This window comes from Protomyctophum parallelum (genome assembly GCF_964188405.1).
Source record: "Protomyctophum parallelum genome assembly, chromosome: 8".
NCBI lineage: Eukaryota > Metazoa > Chordata > Actinopteri > Myctophiformes > Myctophidae > Protomyctophum > Protomyctophum parallelum.
The window spans coordinates 9861049-9881101 of record NC_139703.1 but is presented as its reverse complement, the minus strand read 5'-3'; the positions used below and the strand labels follow the sequence as shown (position 1 = coordinate 9881101).

General features: G+C 40.8%; 1 protein-coding gene across 3 annotated transcripts in view; it reads left to right on the top strand.

The window, feature by feature from the left end:
- Positions 1-5739: 5739 nt before the first annotated feature.
- Positions 5740-20053, top strand: part of erbb3a (erb-b2 receptor tyrosine kinase 3a) — a 33422-nt gene continuing 19108 nt past the window's right edge. For all 3 annotated transcript variants that reach the window (XM_083771949.1, XM_083771948.1, XM_083771947.1), the window contains exons 1-2: positions 5740-6022; positions 14578-14738. In XM_083771949.1, the coding sequence (XP_083628075.1) occupies positions 5938-6022; positions 14578-14738 (246 nt within the window). In that variant the 5' untranslated portion in view covers positions 5740-5937. The remainder of the gene's footprint in view (positions 6023-14577; positions 14739-20053) is intronic.

Here is a 20053-nt window from a genome sequence, read left to right as displayed (position 1 = left end):
TTATGTTGCCTAAGGTTATGGTTGCATTGATAACATTGTATATTATATTATTCTATCCTAAGCGCTACATGGATGTTGTTGGCAGTGTAGGTGGGGAGCTGTTCAAAGTGTTCAGTGTAGTGCAGTGTAGTTTGATGCAGGTATTGCTGTATTACACACACACACACACACACACACACACACACCCTCACACACACACAAACACACACACACACACACACACACACACACACACACACACACACACACACACACACACACACACACACACACACACACACACACACACACCCACACACACACACACATGCGCGCGCACAGTCGCGCACACACACACACACACACACAGACATTGCTGTTGCCGTTGCCAGCTTGTGTGCCCATGTGTGATGATGTGAGACTGAATCATCTTTCTCTCGCTTGTCTCTTATGTTTCAGTGTGAGTTAAATCTCTGATGGGAGGATTTATTATATATCTTACTGCTATGTGTAACCGAATGTGAATATCGTTCATGAATCTATAAATCGCTGAAATTATATTTATTTCACATACACATATTTATTTATTTTTGTCAGGGTATATGTATAATTATTTTTGCACACGGCAAAGCAAGCCGAGTGAACAAGTGAATCTCTTGGTGTTAGACTTTGCCAAGATGCATCAGCATTCAATTAAAAACAACAGCCTAGTCACACTGTTACCACTAATACCAGCAGAATACAGAGGTTTCTGTCAATGGAAAAAAATCTTTGTGCCATAGGTCAGTAATCTTACTGATATAGTACACTTGTTATAGTTCAAGATATTTATTTATTTACTTATCATACCAAACAGTACAGTATTCATATTCTGCATCTATTGTATGTTTAATTATTGTTTCAATTGTTTGGTTTTTGTGGCCTTATATTTAGTCATTTGGGAAGAAAAAAAGTGATTCTTATTTGTCACATATATTTATCCATAAAGTATGATTTATATATTTATTCCTCTGTGCCCTCTGGTGTCATTCAAGATGAATAGGCAAAGTATTTATTCTAATATCTTTTGTTTTGCAAATATACAAATTGATATTTGCTAGTAGAATCTTTGGTGTTTTGGGAAGGGAAAACAAGAACATAGATTGTGTCTGTAAAATGATGATAATCAGTGTAAACCAATACACGTCTTTCTTGATTATTCATTCTGTATAGTTATACAAGTAGGTTAAAGTGGTGAAGGCCATGTTTCAATGCTGGATACATGCATGTGACATAACAAAGCAACAAATAAAGCAAACTCCTGCTGTATTCAAAATAAAGCCATTTTCTGTACAGCCTGTCTCGTGAACTTTGTGTGAATGTTACTGTTGGGATCAGCTAATATACAACTTACATTTTGTGCTAAAGTTTTAAACTCTTCCAGAGGCCATGGCTTTGCAGTCACATAAATTATTGCTATATCAACCTTTTACCAGAAGAGGTCGGTATTTACCATCATGATTGATCAAAGCATAGTCAATGATTTTTGTTCAGAATGAAATTGATACATTAATAATCACCCTGAGCAATAGCAGCTATGGAATATATGTTATATGTGTGCCTGGGGGGGTGTCAGAATTTTCTTGAAAACATTTGTTCATATCTTCTCTATATTTCATGAAAATGATCTTGGGCAACAGCTTGTTAAGCTTCCTGGTAGACCCTCGAGTGGTGAAATATTAACCATTTGTTTTGGCACCCAACCTAGTTTTGAAATGACATTGTCTGCAAATCCCCTGTAGAAGGGTTCCTTTATGCTCCAACTTGTGGTCAAGTAGTGGGGAGTGGGGACACATTTCCTTTTATGTGAATCATTCTGTCATTTATGTAGACCCATGTAGAAAGAGAAAAAAGAAGGAGACTGGAAGTGCAGGCAGAGCCGGTTGCCAGAGCAGTCTGGCTGGCTCACCCACTACAGACAGACCATGTTTGCATAATGCTCAAGTGACAAACTATAACACAGGACGAGAGAGTGACAAGAGACAATTAGTCATATATCTGTGTCTGTACTTGTAGCCTCTTTCTAGTCTCTCACACCCACTCTTCCTAGTGTATGTGTAAGTTGTAAGTTGTGCAAAATAGCAAGTAATATGTTAACCATTTGAGACCAACAAACTAAGTGGTATGAAAGTGATGTGACCGTGTAGACATGCTTTTAAGTTTTTTTTATAGAACATAGTCTTTTTGCACAATTACTGGCCCTGGGACAGGTGCGAAGGAGCAGGCAACCATTGTAATATGAGAAAAATGGAAGTCCCACACATTGTCTTCACTTGCTCAGCAGTTTATTTGCAGTATTAATATATATATATTTGTACTATTTTTGAGCGGTGCCTCCGCTCCATTACGGAGCTATGTGTGTCCCTATGTCCATGTGTCCCTGCACGTGTCAGAGCATAGAAAGCTGCAACACGGTAACTCTGTCAATTCTCGACCGTTTCGGACACAGGAAGGCTGCCAGAACAGGGCCGGCCCCCTGGGAGCACCTGTTCCTGGGGGTCTGGATCTTCCGGGGACCCCCACGCGGTAATTCTGTCATTTCTCGGGCGGGCCATCTCGGTGAGTTCCTGGGGGTCTGATGTTCCGTGGACCCCCTGGAGACCCCCACACGGTAACTTTTCCCAAAAATAATCAAAGTAGGCTACAGTAAAGAGCACAGTACAGTAACTATAACAATAAATGTATAGTTACACCGCTCAGTTCACACAGGTGTGATTTTTATTTATACTCACATTGTGTTTGATATGATCTGAGTCTCTACCACAGGGACATGACGTTTCGAGCCTCACGGCTCTTCATCAGACCACTTTTGGAGCTCAGTCCAGTGTGCGGACCTTACTTTCTTTCATATTGTTTGCTTCAGCGGATGGCACCTTTTTTGATTGATTGAAATATTTATTAACAGTTTGTAGAATTTACAGTACATTTTAAGCACAAACTCAATACAAAGACTGTTAACTGTGAGTGGACGACCCAATTAAGCATTACACTTGTTTACAACAGGGTCCACATTGTTCAATTCATCAAAACATTTAGAGACATACAAACATTTAGAGACATACAAATAGACATTTCTATGTAGCTAAAGAACAGAACAGGAATTCATCATATAGGAAGCAAAAAATGGAAAAGATACATTATACAGTGAGGGGAAATGGGGGTGGGGGGGGGTGGGGGATTCAGATTTTACAGAGGCCAGTTTCGAATTGCAGCCATCCGTAGGTGCCCTTTGAGAGCGGTTTTGAAGGAGTCAAGGGATTCACATGTCTTAATGACTGTTGGTAGGGCGTTCCACATTTTGGTGGCATAGGAGCGAAAATAATTTAGTCCCTTGTTTGTGCCGAATCTGGGTTGTACATGGTTTGTTGCACTCCCTCTGGTGTTGTGGGTGTGGACTTCGTTTACATTAAGGAAGTATTTAGACAGGTACATGGGTATCTTGGTGGTGTATCGAATCTTGTGGACCAGACCCATTGCAAGATGCTGTACTCTGTCGTCGACCCTAAGCCATCCCAGCCTGTCAAAGTGGGCAGGGGTGAGGTGGGTTCGGGGGGTGAGGCCAAGTAGGAGCCTGACCAGTTTGTTTTGGGAGGTCTGGAGCCTTGTTTTAAGGGCCTTTGAGGTGCTGTGGTACCAAGAGGTGGATGCATAGTCAAAGAAGCCTTGTACGAGGGCTCCTGTTAAGGTCTTCAAGGTGTTTTTGCTGACCAGTGAGGAGATCCTGTAAAGGAATCTTGTTCTTTGATTGACTTTTTTGATTACGTTGGTGGCCATTTTATCACCGGAAAGATTGGCCTCCAGGATGGAACCTAGGTAGGTAATTTGATCTTTTTGTGTGATAATATTGTCACCCACTCTAACCAAGAAGCCATCTGCCTTGCTGAGATTACTATTTGATCCGAAGAGGATGGATTCAGTTTTTCCCAGGTGTAAGGATAGTTTGTTATCAGCGAGCCAGGTGCAGATTCTACCGAGTTCAGAGCTGAGGGTCTTTTCAACCTGCAGTTTGTTCCTGTCCGAGACCAGCAGTGCTGAGTCATCTGCGAACAGGAACAAGTTGCAGTCACAAGCTGAAGTCATGTCGTTGACATATATTAGGAACAGTAAAGGCCCTAGTATGCTTCCTTGTGGGACGCCACAGCTCACTGGGAGGGGAGGGGACAGTGTTCCGTTCACCTCCACCATCTGTTCTCTCCCCTCCAGGTAGGATTGCATCCAGCTCACTGATGTGCTATCAAAACCAATAGCTTTAAGCTTGTTAACCAGTATGGAGTGGTTCACGGTGTCAAAAGCCTTTTGGAGGTCCAGCATGACCATGCCACAGTATTTTCCAGCGTCCACCTCGTGTTTGATGTGGTCGCTCAAATAGAGGAGGCATGTGTCAGTGGAGTGGGATGTTCTGAACCCAGATTGGAACTCGTACAGCAATTTATTAGTGGCAAGATACTTTTCAACCTGTTCATAGACTATTTTTTCCATCACTTTCGAGATGGAGCTTAGAATAGAAATAGGGCGGTAGTTGCCGGGTTCTAATTTACTCCCTTTTTTGTACAGGGGGGTTACTTTGGCCAGTTTAAAATCTTGGGGGACCTGTCCCTGTTTGATGGAGAGGTTTACTATGTGGGTGATGACGGGAGCAATGGAAATGGCTGAGTCTCTGAGAAATTTGGAGGGAATATTGTCATGGCCTTGTGGGGTTGGAGGGCACTCAGTTTTTTAAGTACGTCCTCAGTTGTTACAAACACCTAGGTTTTTGTAGAAGGCTTTGATGTGCTCTACACCTAAACGCCCAGAGTGGGAGGGCAGTTTACCTGGCGTTCAGTTAGTGGATGAGCGTGTTCTATTGTTTCCTAAGGTAATTTTATGCACATTGAATTGCCTTAATTGTTGAAATGTGCTATACAAATTAACTTGCCTGGCCAAACATCTTGATATATTAAATGAGGACCGTCCTTCTACAAATTGTAGAACTAAGATCATATCAGAAGTTGCACAGGTAAAAAGCGAGGAATGGTTAAAAGTTATTTTGACCTGTGGACTTTTGCTGGCATTGAGACAGCTCTGCTCTGCAGCACCCTTCAAAGAAAGAGTGATTAGACTAAGCACTTCCTGGTGGGACTGGATGGATACAGTAGACAACAATATGTCCCTTTATATGGTGAATAACAGTGCTTCTGTGTCAAGGACCATCTATTTCTCAAGCAGAACTGACCCGGCCATCACAACGTTAAAAACTTGTGCATACTTTTTTTGCCTTGGTTTTCAGTCTTTATTCAATGTATGTTTATATAAGCATATACTGTGTGTGTGTGTGTGTGTGTGTGTGTGTGTGTGTGTGTGTGTGTGTGTGTGTGTGTGTGTGTGTGTGTGTGTGTGTGTGTGTGTGTGTGTGTGTGTGTGTGTGTGTGAGTGAGAGCCTATATGCTTTTTTGAAAGACACACACACACACACACACACACACACACACACACACACACACACACACACACACACACACTGTTATAGCGCTACGCGCTACACAACTAGTGTAGTGCCTTGCAGCACGACTGGAAAAACAGACGCTCCTGTTTCTGATTGGCTAATAACCCCTCACCAACCAGTGACTTGTAGTGATTTTACGCACTGAAGGAGAGCTTGGCAGTTAAAGTATGAAACAGCATGGAGACCTTTTACAATATAGCGCGGATTTATTAAAGAACTTGCCGCGCGTCTGAGTCAGAGCGAGAGGCGAATAAACTGAAGGAAACGTAATGAGCTACCGTCCGTCGAACATGGCATAATCAGGATTAATGACGAAGACTAATTTAATGAACTTAATGGACTTTCTCAGACTAAAGGAAACGATTTCCATGTCAAGCAGACTTCTGCACCGTCGTTATGCCAGTCTAAACATCATACGGCAGCTTATTTGATTGAGGATGACTACCCCTCTGAATGTGTTTGGTCTCTGCGTCTTGTTGCTACCATGGTTTCTCCATCACACCTGTGCTCAGACCCAAGAAGGTACGTTTGGTTCGTAGAACCGCCTTGTATGTGACACTACAGGACAATATGCCGCCAGCTGCTTTTCTCGAGGATAGGCTATAGGTTAATTTTAGCTAATTTAATTTAGCCTAAGCTACAAGCTATATATCTCCTACAAGACCATGGTTCTGAAACTGTTTAATGTGAAGGACCACCATAACTGTACACTGTACTGTACACATGGAACCAAATGGACGTGTAAGGATCCATTTGGTTCCATTTGTACACTCTCAGAGCTACAGAGCCTGTAAGGGTCCATTTGGAACCCCCTCAAGGAACACTGAGGGTCCCTGCCTAGACCCCACTTTGAGAACCACTGTCCTAAAATGTAGTCCTAATAATCTTAATCACACTGACCAGTGACCACGCAAATGAACCTGCTATAGGCCTATATCTAACTAAATCTGCCTTCACTAGAATCACTACATGCATCAGTTAATGTGAGCTACAGGCATCAGTTCAGTCCCTGACAAGAGGGGAAAGAACCTGTTCTAGAACTTCTAGAACTTGTTTGCTGTGAGTCAATGACACCTCCCAGGGCTGTGTAGTGCATACTCATGTCTCAATTGTCTGACTCTGTTGTGATAGCGCAACAATGTGAACACACTGTCTCCATCTCCACCTGTTTTTTTCTTACACAGAGAATAACATTATGTATCTTCATAATGTAATTATGTACAGTACTGTATACAGTGTGTGCAGAGCGAGTTGTTGTGATTTATTTGAATCTAACTCAGTGAACTTTGGTCCCCTGCAGTCACTGGGCGGTATGAAAATAAGGTGGCGCTCAGTTTGAGAAAAACAATGTCAGGTGATGGAGTTCAGGTATGGCAACTCAGGTGTGACTGGAATCAGTTCAGGGAAGTAGTGAGATAAATAAACCCATGTTGACCAGTGGTTCAATGTAACTAAGTACATTTACTCAAGTACTTTACTTTTCCATTTTTATGATACTTTATAACAGGGCTTGACATTAACTTTTTGAGGCATTAAGTACATTTCCCATTCAGTTGTCCAGGCACAAAAGTCACTTGTCCGGAGCATGAGCACAGACAAATACATTTTAAATCAACTAACTGTAAGTTGGTTTTGTTGAATACATAGATAGAATACTAGATGAATATTCTCAGTTTACAAGTTAATATCCTATGTGATCTTATACATTTAGTAAAATATCACCAGTTTTCCACAAGCTGTACACGCATGACATTCTCTCCGATGAGGGGCCCGGAATGAATGCTGGACTGAACACATCAAAACTTCCTTTAGGAAGCACAAATGTATGGGGTACACAAAATAGGTGGTGTGATCAATTACCCCTCACCAATTGCAACACACCTGTCAATTGTGTGCCCCATACGTTTGTGCTTCCCAGTCCAGCTTTTCCTTGTGGTAAAGTGGCGATATTTTACTTAACACACATTTTCTGCCAGAACTTTCAAATGAATATGAAACTAGAAGACAATATCTGACTCCAATCTTGGGAATTAATTACTGGCTTGTACACACGCAGTTTGTACTGCGTATGTAGTTTAAATGCCAACATGGTCGGTCTGCTAAACCTCTGGGACCGATCTATGGATTTGGAATACATGAAATGTATGTAAGATCACAGCCATTCTAGCGCTATTAACAATATTGGGACGGTGAATATTAGGAAGCCACACAATAGTGCCAGACAATATTGTTGCCTTATAGTCACAAAAATGTGAAATCGAGAGTCACTTGTCCAACGGACAAGTAACATTTTAATGCACTTGTCCAGAAAGATGTATTACTTGTCCAGGACAACCGAACAAGCCTTACTGTCAAGCCCTGCTTTTATACTTCTAATCTATGAAATTACAGAGGCTTTATATTTCAGATATTCCAAAATATCTGATTATAGATTTTCTAGTTTTCCAAATTCTGAAAACATTGAGTACTTTTACTTTGGTACTGTAAGTATTTACATATATTATATATATATATATTTATTTTATTTTATTGATAGATTGAAAATGAATATAATCATGTAAAACCATGACTGAAATGAAATAAATAAATATGAAATTAAATTAAATGAAATATATGCCAAATTTGCCAATACTTACCAGGCCTTTTACTTAATCTTACCAGGCCACTCTCTTGGTTGTGACATAGCTTTCTTGGTAAATGGGGAAACAGATCATGCATAAAAAATACATTTAAAAAACAAATAATAATACTGTAGTAATAATAATAATAATAATAACATCCCCCCTCCACTGGCATATTTCAGACCTTATAAGTTAATCATACACAATACAGTTGAATGTACAATCGCTTTTAAATGATTTTTTTAAATTATTATTATTACTCAATTGTTTATAACATCTTGTGGTTAGAAAGTCCAAGTTCAAGTCCAAATAAAACTGTCTGAGTCAAGTCCAATCACAGACAGTTTCTTTTTTTCAATAATATTTGTATTGATTTTTACATTTTATGACAATGACAAAGACAAGACAGGAAACAAACGTTGTGGAACAAAGGACACAGTTATACACATAAATACCAAAAAATAAAATACAAAAATAATATACAAATATGGACACATTCAGTTTGGTGCTTGAAAGTCTAGATGGGTTATCAACTCCCGAGAAAATTAAAGAAAATAAAAGATATGCATATACATACATACATAACAATAACATACATAACTTTATCCATCAAGGTTAGTGGCATCGCTTCTGTCCAGGAACCCTATGGTCAAGGTGGTAGCTAACTGAGGGCCAACAAATCTCAAATATGGGTCCCATATTTTATAGAAGGTATCTGTGGTGGAGCGTAGCAGGCAGGTTAGGAATTCCAACGGCATGCACTGCATGATTATTTTGTGCCAATCTTTTTTTGTTGGTGGTTTCTCATTAATCGAAGACAACAGAATATTTTTCCTAGCAGCATAAATTAAGAGATTAAACAGACGTGTATGGAACTTGTTAACAATCTTGTCATCAGGCAGCCCAAGAATCAAACACATAGGGTCGGGTTCAAACTCCATATTAAAGATCTCATTCAACTGCTGCACTATACCCAACCAGTATCGTTTAATCTTATGACATGACCATATACAGTGAATATAATTTCCCTCTTCAGTTTTACACTTAAGACAGAGAGGAGATAGAGTATAGGATTCATTTTATGGCGAAGGCTAGGTGAGATCTGTAATCGGTGTATGGTTCTTAGCTGAATCGACCAAGCTCTATTACACACAGAAAGTTTTTTGGCATTTTCAAATATTTCACACCAAACCTTCCCATTTCCTCTTAGCATCTTGTGTGTCAACAGTTGTTTTGGATCTTAACATGCCATACAGAATACTTATAAACCCTCTTGTAAAACCCATTGTCAGCACTCTCTCAATTGGAGAGGTAGTTGAATTTGTTCATAGCGTCTGAGAATGAAATCCCTCACCTGTAAAAATCTGAAAAAATGTCTGCGATGTAGGTCATATTTTTGTTGTATTTGATCAACAATCACAGACAGTTGAGTCCAAGTCAAGTCATACGTCATTTGTTACTGTGACTCAAGACAAACATATCCGTGCGGCGTGCACTATTCAGTTGTGACTTAATATTAAACATTCATTTGTTTACTGCCACTATTTTCTATGGTCAATTTTTCTATGGAAAATTCTACTCTTTTCAATAGTTACATTTTCAGTTTCAGTTTTGAGTGGTAGGTAAGGTATCAATGCAGAAACAGAAATGGACCACAAGGTGGGGCTTAATATGCCACTTTGAAACACAACAACATTGTGGCATTGGTTTACTCTGCTTTCAAAAGAAAACAGTTTGTACCAAGTTGGTAATTGCATCTTTGACTACATGGCTTTACAGGTGTGGCTTCTGTTCAGAGCAAAGGATGCGTCAAAACGCAAATATGCTGTCGCTCCAGTTTTGAAAACATGTCGCATGAGGTTAAGCAATCTCTATTGCTTTCTCTGTCAGCCAAAGTAAAGTAATAAGGAAGTAAGGAAATAAGGAAGCATTTCTGAGCTCAAGGAAGGACAAGGAGGGAGCAGGAAGAACGTTGCGATTCACAAAGTACTGTATGTGCAGCTGTAAGCCATGAAAAGGAAATGATACAGGTGCTCAGGTGTCTGTCTTTGTGCTTGCCTGTGTGTGTGCTGTGCGCGTGGTGGTGTGTGTACATGTGCACGTGCTGTAGTGAGTCAGAGGTATGCGGTAATCTCTTGCCACCCTGTGCCAAGTTTCTGTTTACCTCCAATGTTCGTCTGTACTGCTTTAATGAACTTGTTTATCTCCTCCCTCCCTCCATTCTTTTCTCTGTTTCCCTCCTCTCTTCTTGAGCGTGAAACCTTGGTAGCAACTGAATGGAAATGACAGCAAAACCCGATCCCAGTCCAGTCCACCTATACTGTGTAATGTTTTCTGCACGCGCGTGTATTGGGTTACACTATAATGTAGGTAACAATAACGCCATTCACCCCAGTTCATGTGTACAGTATGGCAGAAATACGATTTGAGAAAGCAGAGAGGAGTGTTATGTTAGTGGCGGAATGATTATGCCTGTTACATGATGATGCCGAATGTAAAGACTGCAGAGCAAATAAAGACAGAAAGAGAGAGGGGGGTTATGGTGGGTCAGAGTGGGCACAACAGACAGTTTTGTGTGTGTGTGTGTGTGTGTGTGTGTGTGTGTGTGTGTGTGTGTGTGTGTGTGTGTGTGTGTGTGTGTGTGTGTGTGTGTGTGCGTGCGTGCGTGCGTGCGTGCGTGCATGCGGGCGTGCATGCATGCGGGCGGGCGGGCGTGCGGGCGTGCGTGCGTGCGTGTATGCGTGTGTTGAAATTCTAAGTGGGTTTTTTGAGTGTGTGTGTGTGTGTATGTCAGTGCTTGTGTGTGGGCTCCCTATTAACCCTCCTACCAATTCCATTTTCTTTGTATAATCCATTTGCCATGACAGTGCCCCTTTGAGAGAAAACCCACTCATCCCAGCCCACAGCTGCAGCATGTGTATATTGTCAATGTGGCCTCTATACCATTCACATACACACACACACGTGCATGTATACACAGCAGTGCACAGCAGAGCTCTGACCCTTAAAGGTCCATTTGTACACTCTCACAGTTAAATTGACACCCAGGATTTTACTGTGTACACAGTTGCTTTCCAGTTATTTGTTGTTTTACATTTAACTACTTAAAGATTTTTTTTATTCTGGGGCTTTTTATGCCAGTATAGTACAGTATAGGTAGACAGGAAATGGGGCGAGAGTGATGGGGAGCGACACACAGCAAAAGGCCGTCGGGATCGGGACTCAAACTAGGGAATAGTAGGGATGCTTAATGTTGATTTTCTAATCTCTAGTGTGTAACATACTTGTATGCATTCTGGGTGTCGTGCATTGATTGAACCCGAGTGTACATGTGCAGGTGTTGAGTATTTCCCAACAGGTAATTCAACCTCAAGTAACAGCCCAAACAACCCACTGATAGCAGTGAATGACTACTCTCAGAGTTTCACTTAGATAAAGAAGGTTGCTTCTTGTGCAATCAACCTAATTTCAGTCAGATGGCTTTCTAATGAGCAAATACCACTGAACGTTCACTGAACTCTCAAGTGTAATCTGGAGACTTATTTAGCTCTTTGCGGGAGCTTACAGTAATAGCGAGAGTGTCTTCTCTTATAGTAGCTCACATTTAGGGATCAAGTGCTTACAAATGTCCCTCGTTCTTGCAGACACACTTGGCTATGCCATAAAAGGATCATATCTGTGTACTCTTCATATTTAACTCCTGATTGAACCTTGACTTTGTCACAAACATAATAAAGTGTGTGTTATCTGAGCTTTATGGCGGTAATGCGTATTGCGTGCCTATTGCACTGTTGTTCCTTTCAATCACATCTCTCCACACTCACCTGCTGCGTGTTTAATGTCAGGTTCAAGAATTTATGTGCTTAACGCTGATTGATGTCGTTGTCGGGGCAGCACTGGGTCAGGAGGAGCAGTGTTCATTTCGTCGACTAAAACTGTGACGAAAAATTTTAGTTTTTTCCACTGACGAAAACTAAATAAAAACTAAGCTATAATGACTAAAACTATGACTAAATATATTGGCAATTTCCTCAACAAATACAAACTAGACTAAAACATTAGGGAGGGACTAGTGGAGAAGAGATCTAAGACATTTTATGTTTGGTTCCGCTCGGGTGTTGCACAGATCTATACAAGCTCACAACACGTCTCACCGCGATGCGTTGTGAGCTTGTAGATCTGCTGTTTTCAGCATGCAAGCAAGCGTTAGGACGCCATCACAGCCTGCCAAAAATATCTTTTGTCGACAAAATCAAATACTGGTCAGGAGAGGTAGAGTCTTGGAATGGGGCAGTTCCTGGTTTGCTCTCCAGCTGCTCCTGGCTTCGTGTTGAAGTGTCCTTGAACGAGACTGAAATTGACCCCTGCTCCCGATGAGCAGGTTGGCGCCTTGCATGGTTGCGCCATCGGTGTGTGAAAGGGACAGCGTGAATTTTACTCGGAGATAGGGCTGAAACCATAGATTTGTTTCTCAACTGTTTGGGTTAGTGTTAGTGATTAATCTTTCAATTAATCTTTTTTTTCTTCACATATTAACAAATCGATTAACCAGCGCGAGTATTATTGTTCTTCATCGCACAACAGTGTCATAAAGTAGTGATAATATATTATTACAAATGGAACCAAATGGACCCCATTTGTAACTCTGGGTCCATTTAATAACATTGGTACGCTCTCAGAGTTACATTTACAGTGGGGATTTTGCAATGTATGGATAGCAAGATAACTTTCAAGTCAGCCATCATCATGAATGGCCTTCTTCAGTCCCCTTTCTTCCCTCCATTTTCTCTCTGTCTTTTCATCTCTCTCTCTCTCTCTCTCTCTCTCTCTCTCTCTCTCTCTCTCTCTCTCTCTCTCTGAGATTTGAATAGCAAAGCAGTCACTTGGTTCCAGTGACACATAGTGATGAACACCTACAGTCTATAAACAAGGCCCTGTATGTTTGTCTCAGAGAACGGCATGCCCTGCCTGTATACAATTCTTAGCTTGTTTCACTCTGCTACAATGCTTTCATTGATATAGTGAGAACAGGACAAAGCAGCTTATAGAAAATTGCTGTTATGTTAAATACCCGGTACTCTATATTCATATTGCATAGAACTTTTCAAAAGTTAAAGTGTTAAAGTGAAATAAATAGCACATAGGACAAACATAGGAGATAAATACATGTCAACAAACAAACTGAAGAGGATTAAGCATTAAACGTAACTTTAATCAGTAAGCTTGATCTCAGGCAGGGCATTCCAAAATGTATGAGCTCTATTTGCAAAAGGCTGGTCTCCTTTTGCTTTTGTTATGAGTTATTTAAATGGAAACGACTATTTTCGTAAAGTCGATCTACACTATGGCTACTATGGTAAATCATTTTTCTCATCAGTTTAGTTTCATAGGTGGTATGCATTTCTTTCATTTCTTTTTTATACTAGACGTTTTGAGACCATTGGATTTGTGTCTCCTGCACAAATTAGGTTTGGTTCACATCATTTTGTTTTTTGTATCCAAAACTATAAAGCCAAACTCTTGCCTCATCTGCATTTTATCAAATGTTTTACCTTTTAACCCATTCTGACCGGGCACCCATTTTGGTGTCAGCATCATGTTATGCTTTAGCTATTGAAAAATAGCAGATCTACAAGCTCATATCGCGCCACCGAGTGGCGCGATACGAGCTTGTAGGTCTGCTATTTTTTTTTTAAATCGAAGAACGACTGACATTTTTAGAATCTGATCTCAGGTCAGAATGGGTTAATCAGACCAGTGTGTGTCCGGCGGAAACCTCGTATGAATCTGATCTCAGGTCAGAATGGGTTAACACTCTGCGTCTTCCCCTCATGGTTGCAACAATTATTAAAATTATATTATCTTTTTTTTGTTTTTTGTTTTTTTTGTTTTTTTTTGCGGCTTACGCCTTTTATTGATTTTTTAAGGGACAGATAGTAGGCTGACAGGAAACGGGAGAGAGATGGGGGGATGACATGCGGTAAAGGCCGTGTCGGGTTCGGGAGTCGAACCCGCGGCACACCGCGACTGGATCACCAGTCCGGTGCCCAGACCGTTACGCTACGGCCTGGGCCAAATTATATTATCTTAACAACAAGACTGTACTGTAACAATACAGAACCTTGACTTTGAAACAATGTTGTTTGTACACTTTCTGTCAGAGTTAAAGGAGCACTTCACCCATTCCAAGCTAATAGAAACTTCATCCTTTCTCTTCCTGCAAAGTTAGCATGCTGATATAAAAGCCATTGTTCTGCCTTCTGAACTGACCACAGCCACATAGAATGAGTAGACAGAAATGGTGCCATCTTACAAAGAGCATTATAGTGGACCAGTTATATGAAGATTGGTTGAAAATGGGTGAAGTCAGTGCTCCTTTAAATGAACATTCAGAACAATACAGAAGGTGTGATGGTGCACTATAGTCATTAATGCAAACCGTTTTCTCTTTACCAGTTGGTATGGTGTGTTCCGGTACCCAGAATGCTCTGAGTGTGACAGGAACGTCAGAGATGCAGTATAACCTAATGAAGGAGAGGTACACGGACTGTGAGATCGTAATGGGGAACCTGGAAATCACACAGATGGAGCACTGGAGAAACTTCACATTCCTACAGGTGAGGAGTCAGCAGGAACATTTGTGTACATTATATAATCATTATTTCAGACAGAAGTCACAGAGATTTTGCCACAGACATACAACAAGCGGGGGCGCCCGCTGGCCTAGTGGTCCAGGTGCATGCCACAACATTGCCACATAAGCCAAATTCCAATACCCAAAATCTCGACCACTCGCTCACTCACACTCGGTCACTCCAGCATGGCCGTGTTACGGTGAAATCGGTGACCTGCTGAAATATGTGACAATCGTGTTGACATCACATAATGTCAGTGTCCGAATGTAAATGTTGTGGTTTGTTTATTAGCAGAGTTCAACCTAGCGGTTTTCAGGCCACGTATTTAAAGACCTCCATGTAAGTTATGTGAAGTCCACAAGAGGGTCGCATATTGCGGCAGGTCACCAATTTCACCAAACTCCACCATGCTGGAGTGAGCAAGTGTGAGTGAGCGAGTTGCCGAGATTTGGGGTATTGGAATTTGGCTATAGGCTCTGGTCTGACAGTCCCGTTCATGACGACCTTTGCTGCATGTCTCTCCCATTCTCTCTCTCCCTCGTTGCTGTCCGTCTTCACTGTAACTATCAATAAAGGCACAAAAACAGACATACAACAAGCAGATAAAAATGACCAGAAACACATAAAGAGATAGCCCTGAATGATCATACAACAGGTCTGTATTTCTGAGAGTGTTCAATAGATGTACTGTAAACTCTCAAATCATGGTGTGTAAAAAAGAAAATCTAATATTTGCCACGGACAAGGCCAAGTCTTTGCCATTGACACATTCGTTTGTGTACGGACATATAGATGACCCTGATAACTATAGCAAATAAAGGTAACTTACAATAACATAAAATACATACCGGTACAACATGGGAAAAGATCAAAATATATGAAAAAAGTACAATTAATTCTTAAGACCATTACCATTTATTGCAAAGCTATTGCATTTAGTATGGCTCATGCATCACAGAATACCTGTGCACCAAGACACATAATAAATAAATAAATAAAGACTTTACATGAACAACATAACTTTCAATCCATGCCATATACCACATATACTGTACATATCACATGATCATAGTACAATCACAGAATCACCCATAACAGATACAAAAAAATCACATTATAAATCACATTATAACTAGAAAAAGTGCCCTTCCGGGCACAGGTCTCCACCAGGTTATCCACAGATCCGTGCAGTTAGAGGTAAAAACACTTTTCGGCCAGTTATAGCGCCACCTTGAGGCTGAGTTGAAATTGTTCATGTGGCATTTCGTCCTCGGCCTAGTGGGAATGTGGGTGCACAATTTCACGGAAATCACGCGATGTGTTCATGATTTGCAGCATTGTGTTTGAAACTGAGCACTCCTGTGAACTTTGGAAGCCAATCTTAACCAATCAGGATGGAGTCTGATAAATCTGAAAGACCCGTTTCGTTGAATGGCTCTAGAGAGACTGTGTACCAATTTGCGTGATGTTTGGACAAGATGTGTAGGTGTACTGTGCAAAAACTTGTTTTGCACAAAGCGGCCTCCTGGTGGCGCTATAACAGGCCGTTCTGGAAAGTTTGGGGCAGAGGTTCATCGTTGGCATCCAGGGAGTGTGTGTGCAAAATTTGGCATCGACCGGGTTGTTTTGCACAAAGCGGCCTCCTGGTGGCGCTATAACAGGCCGTTCTGGAAAGTTTGGGGCAGAGGTTCATCGTTGGCATCCAGGGAGTGTGTGTGCAAAATATGGCATGGACCGGGTTAACGGTGGCCGAGATTAGCTGTTCACGGACACACACACGGACGGACGGACGGACGGACGGACGGAGTGCAAAACATACTCTCCCCACATGCCTTCGGCCTGGTGGAGACAATCACAGAATCACCCATTACAGAACAAAATGCCCCAGTAAGGAGGCCGGGGAGGTGAAGGGAATTTGAACGCTGACATCTGAACAACCACGGTGTCAGCTAGCATGTAGAGTGAACACAGAGTAGTGACTGCTTAAACTGAAAAGGACCACCTGATTGTATTGTGCAGGGCGTGAGTGAGTTAGCTTTAGGGCTGTGAATCTTTGGGTGTCCCACGATTCGATTCGATTCCGATTCTTGGGGTCACGATTCGATTCAAAATCGAATTTGACGATTTTTACGATTCTCGATTCTCCAAAAACGTTTTTTTATTTTTATTCAAAAGATTTTTTTTCCAGATTCGAAACTATTCTCTATTCAAAATGATTCTTGATTCAATACATAGGATTTCATCACAATCTACTCCAGCCAACTGTGATTAACTTGAAAATGACTGAAGACATGATGTTTACTGTAAGGGTGAGGGTTAGGGTGAGCTTACATTTCATATTATAAACACCATGTAGTGAAAACTCCTGTAACTAACCAGAAATAAAATCTAAAATAATAATAATAATAATAATAATAAATAATAATAAAAAAATCGATTTTTGGAAATTATGAATCGATTTTGAATCGTTCATAACGGGAATCGCGATTATAATTCGAATCGATTTTTTTTGACACCCCTAGTTAGCTTGCAGCAAAAGAGAAACAGACAGACTGATTAGAGGGAGCATATTCAAATGAACTATTAGCGAATGAATGGGGGGGTCCATGTCCTAATGAACTATCGCTGCGCTGGATTAGTGCAATAAAGGTATTATGGTGCAATCCTACCTAATCAGCAGAAGCTTGCTGAGCCAGTGTGCTTGCGAAGCCTGGACGTGACCCGATAACAGCTCATCACTGGGTTTGTTAGAGCCACTATAGATGATGCTGTTATTAGACACCAGGTGCCACATAAACTTGTACATCATTTGCCTTAACAGTGCCACTCACTCACAGGTGGGGTATACCAGCAGAAGTAAACAATTGACTGGCACTATGCCTCCTGGGAACGCCTCATGGCATTGTTGTATGCCACTTTGAGCTCTGCATGCTTTTCACTCTCTAAGAGGAGCAATATAGAGGGGCGTGACATGCTCTGAACAGTGCATGTTTTACGTTTACAGAACAGAAAAGTGAGAGAGAGAGAGAGAGAGAGAGAGAGAGAGAGAGAGAGGGAGAGAGAGAGAGAGAGAGAGCGGCATTTGAGAAATAGAATACTGGAAAAGTGGATTTCCTGTCCTCTCTAGATCTCACAAACATGATGCTACCTTTTTTGGCAATATATGTAATGTCATGTTCTTTGCCATACTGTGAGCATATCCTCAATAACTGTTGTTATTGAGGATATGCTGCACCGCGTTGTGAACTTGTTGATCGAGGAAATCCTTCCCCACGATAAAAAGAAGACAGAAAATACACTGGCAAAATGTTGAAAATATGCCAATAAAACGACAATACAAAGCAAAATCTTATTATTATTATTCTGTGTATACAAAGCATTTTGTAATTATGCCTGCCAATTTTCATTTCCATCCTGTCGGAAGTGTGTCGTGAATAATGATAATAATAATAAACTTTATTTGTATAGTACCTTTCATGACATCAAAAGCAGCCCAAAGTGCTTTACTGTACATAAAAAACAATCAACAAAAGAAAATAAATGAAACAATATTAAACCAGGTTAAAAACAGTAAGATCAAAACATTGAACAAATTAAAATGAGCCAGGATCAAAATAAAACAATACAAGAAAACCCCAAGAACAGAACATCATTACATCATGCACTTTAGAAGAATGACAGACTCTAGACCTATTCAAAAACAAATTGAATAGGTGTGTGTGAATGGCTGTTATGCATACAAAGGAATGTACATGATAGCACGCCATGATAGAATAGTGGAACTCATAGCAAAGGACATATCAAAATATTATGCATCCTCAGTGAGAATGTACAAACATTCCAGTGTCATTCCATCCATGTTTCAACTGATAACCCAGACACCTACAATATACATCTCTGACAGCTAATACACCAGATATTGTTGTGATTGATGAGAGAAGTGTCTGTATTAGAGATAAGATAGCCTGCACCTTTGACCCTAGGCTAGTTTGTCTGGGGACCCCCAGAAATGCTTTGGCCATGTCTCGCCCCCGGCTCTGGACATGGCCAAATTAGCCAATTGATCACACCTGATCACCCCTAGATCTTCATATATGGAGCTGGCCTGTTCTTCACAAAGAACTCCATATTTGGGCATAAAAGGGTCACAGACATAATAACTGGGTGGGGCATGCATTTCCAACTTGCATCGTTCCAAAACGGGCACCACTCTTTCAATACTGAAACCGGATATAATCATTAAGGAAAGTTTGTGAATGTACTATGTGAACTATAAGTAAACTCTTAATTTACATTTTCCGGCCAATGAGTTGAAGAAAAAAAAAAGAAAAAACAATTTGGCGACCCCCGGGCCTGAGTGTTCGCGACCCTCAGGTTGAGAACCTCTGGCCTAGCCCCAGACTGGTTGTTACAACAACTTGGGATGCCCAAAAAGGAGGCAAAATGTTGAGGGACTCCGGCCCACCCGTGCACTCAGGAAAGCCACCTGAGCAGCCATCAGCTGGGTGAAGCTATAAAAGTAGTTTCAACTTTGTCTGGACCAGAAAATGCTCCCTTTCCTTTCTTGTATTATATCAAACGAATTAACATAGACTAGAGCCTATAAGGAATATTGATATTGCACGCATGTATGGCATTTTCAGACTGTTCTCAGACGTCCCTGTGGCACAAAGAAACACTAAAACAAGCTTGTTTCTTATCACTGTCTCCATTGGGTGATGTCACTGTCTGCATGTGTACAATGAGTTCCCTCATACGTGTTCCCTTGAAAAACACTTTACTCTATTACACACTGTTGAAACAGCCTTTGTGATTAATGGAACAACCAAGACAAACGCTTGTTGCCAGGGTGTGATATTAGTTAATAACAAATAGGCGTGACAAACGTCTATGGGATTATCTGTATCAAACTAGAGTGATTCACTCTCAGGACACCTACTGTATGATGAAAGAAATATCTGCTACTGTATACAGTATGGTTACTATGCAAAAATATTACAAATACATTTTATTTTATTGAAATTTTCACACACAACACAAATTGTTTTTAACAAGCGTGATTTGCTCTTTATTAAATTACGTTTTGGTCGTTAAACCCCCATCAGGAAAGACAAAAACCAAAACGTTGATTTCATAAAGAGTTATAAAGTTCCAGACCTCTTTCTTTGATCTTATTATCAGAGATCCCCTTCTGAACTTTTGCACCTTTGTCCTACGCACTTGTCACCAACCTTTGAGATGTGAATCGGCTTTCTTCTAAAAGTTTATACTTGTACCAAAATATCAGTGCAGTGCGA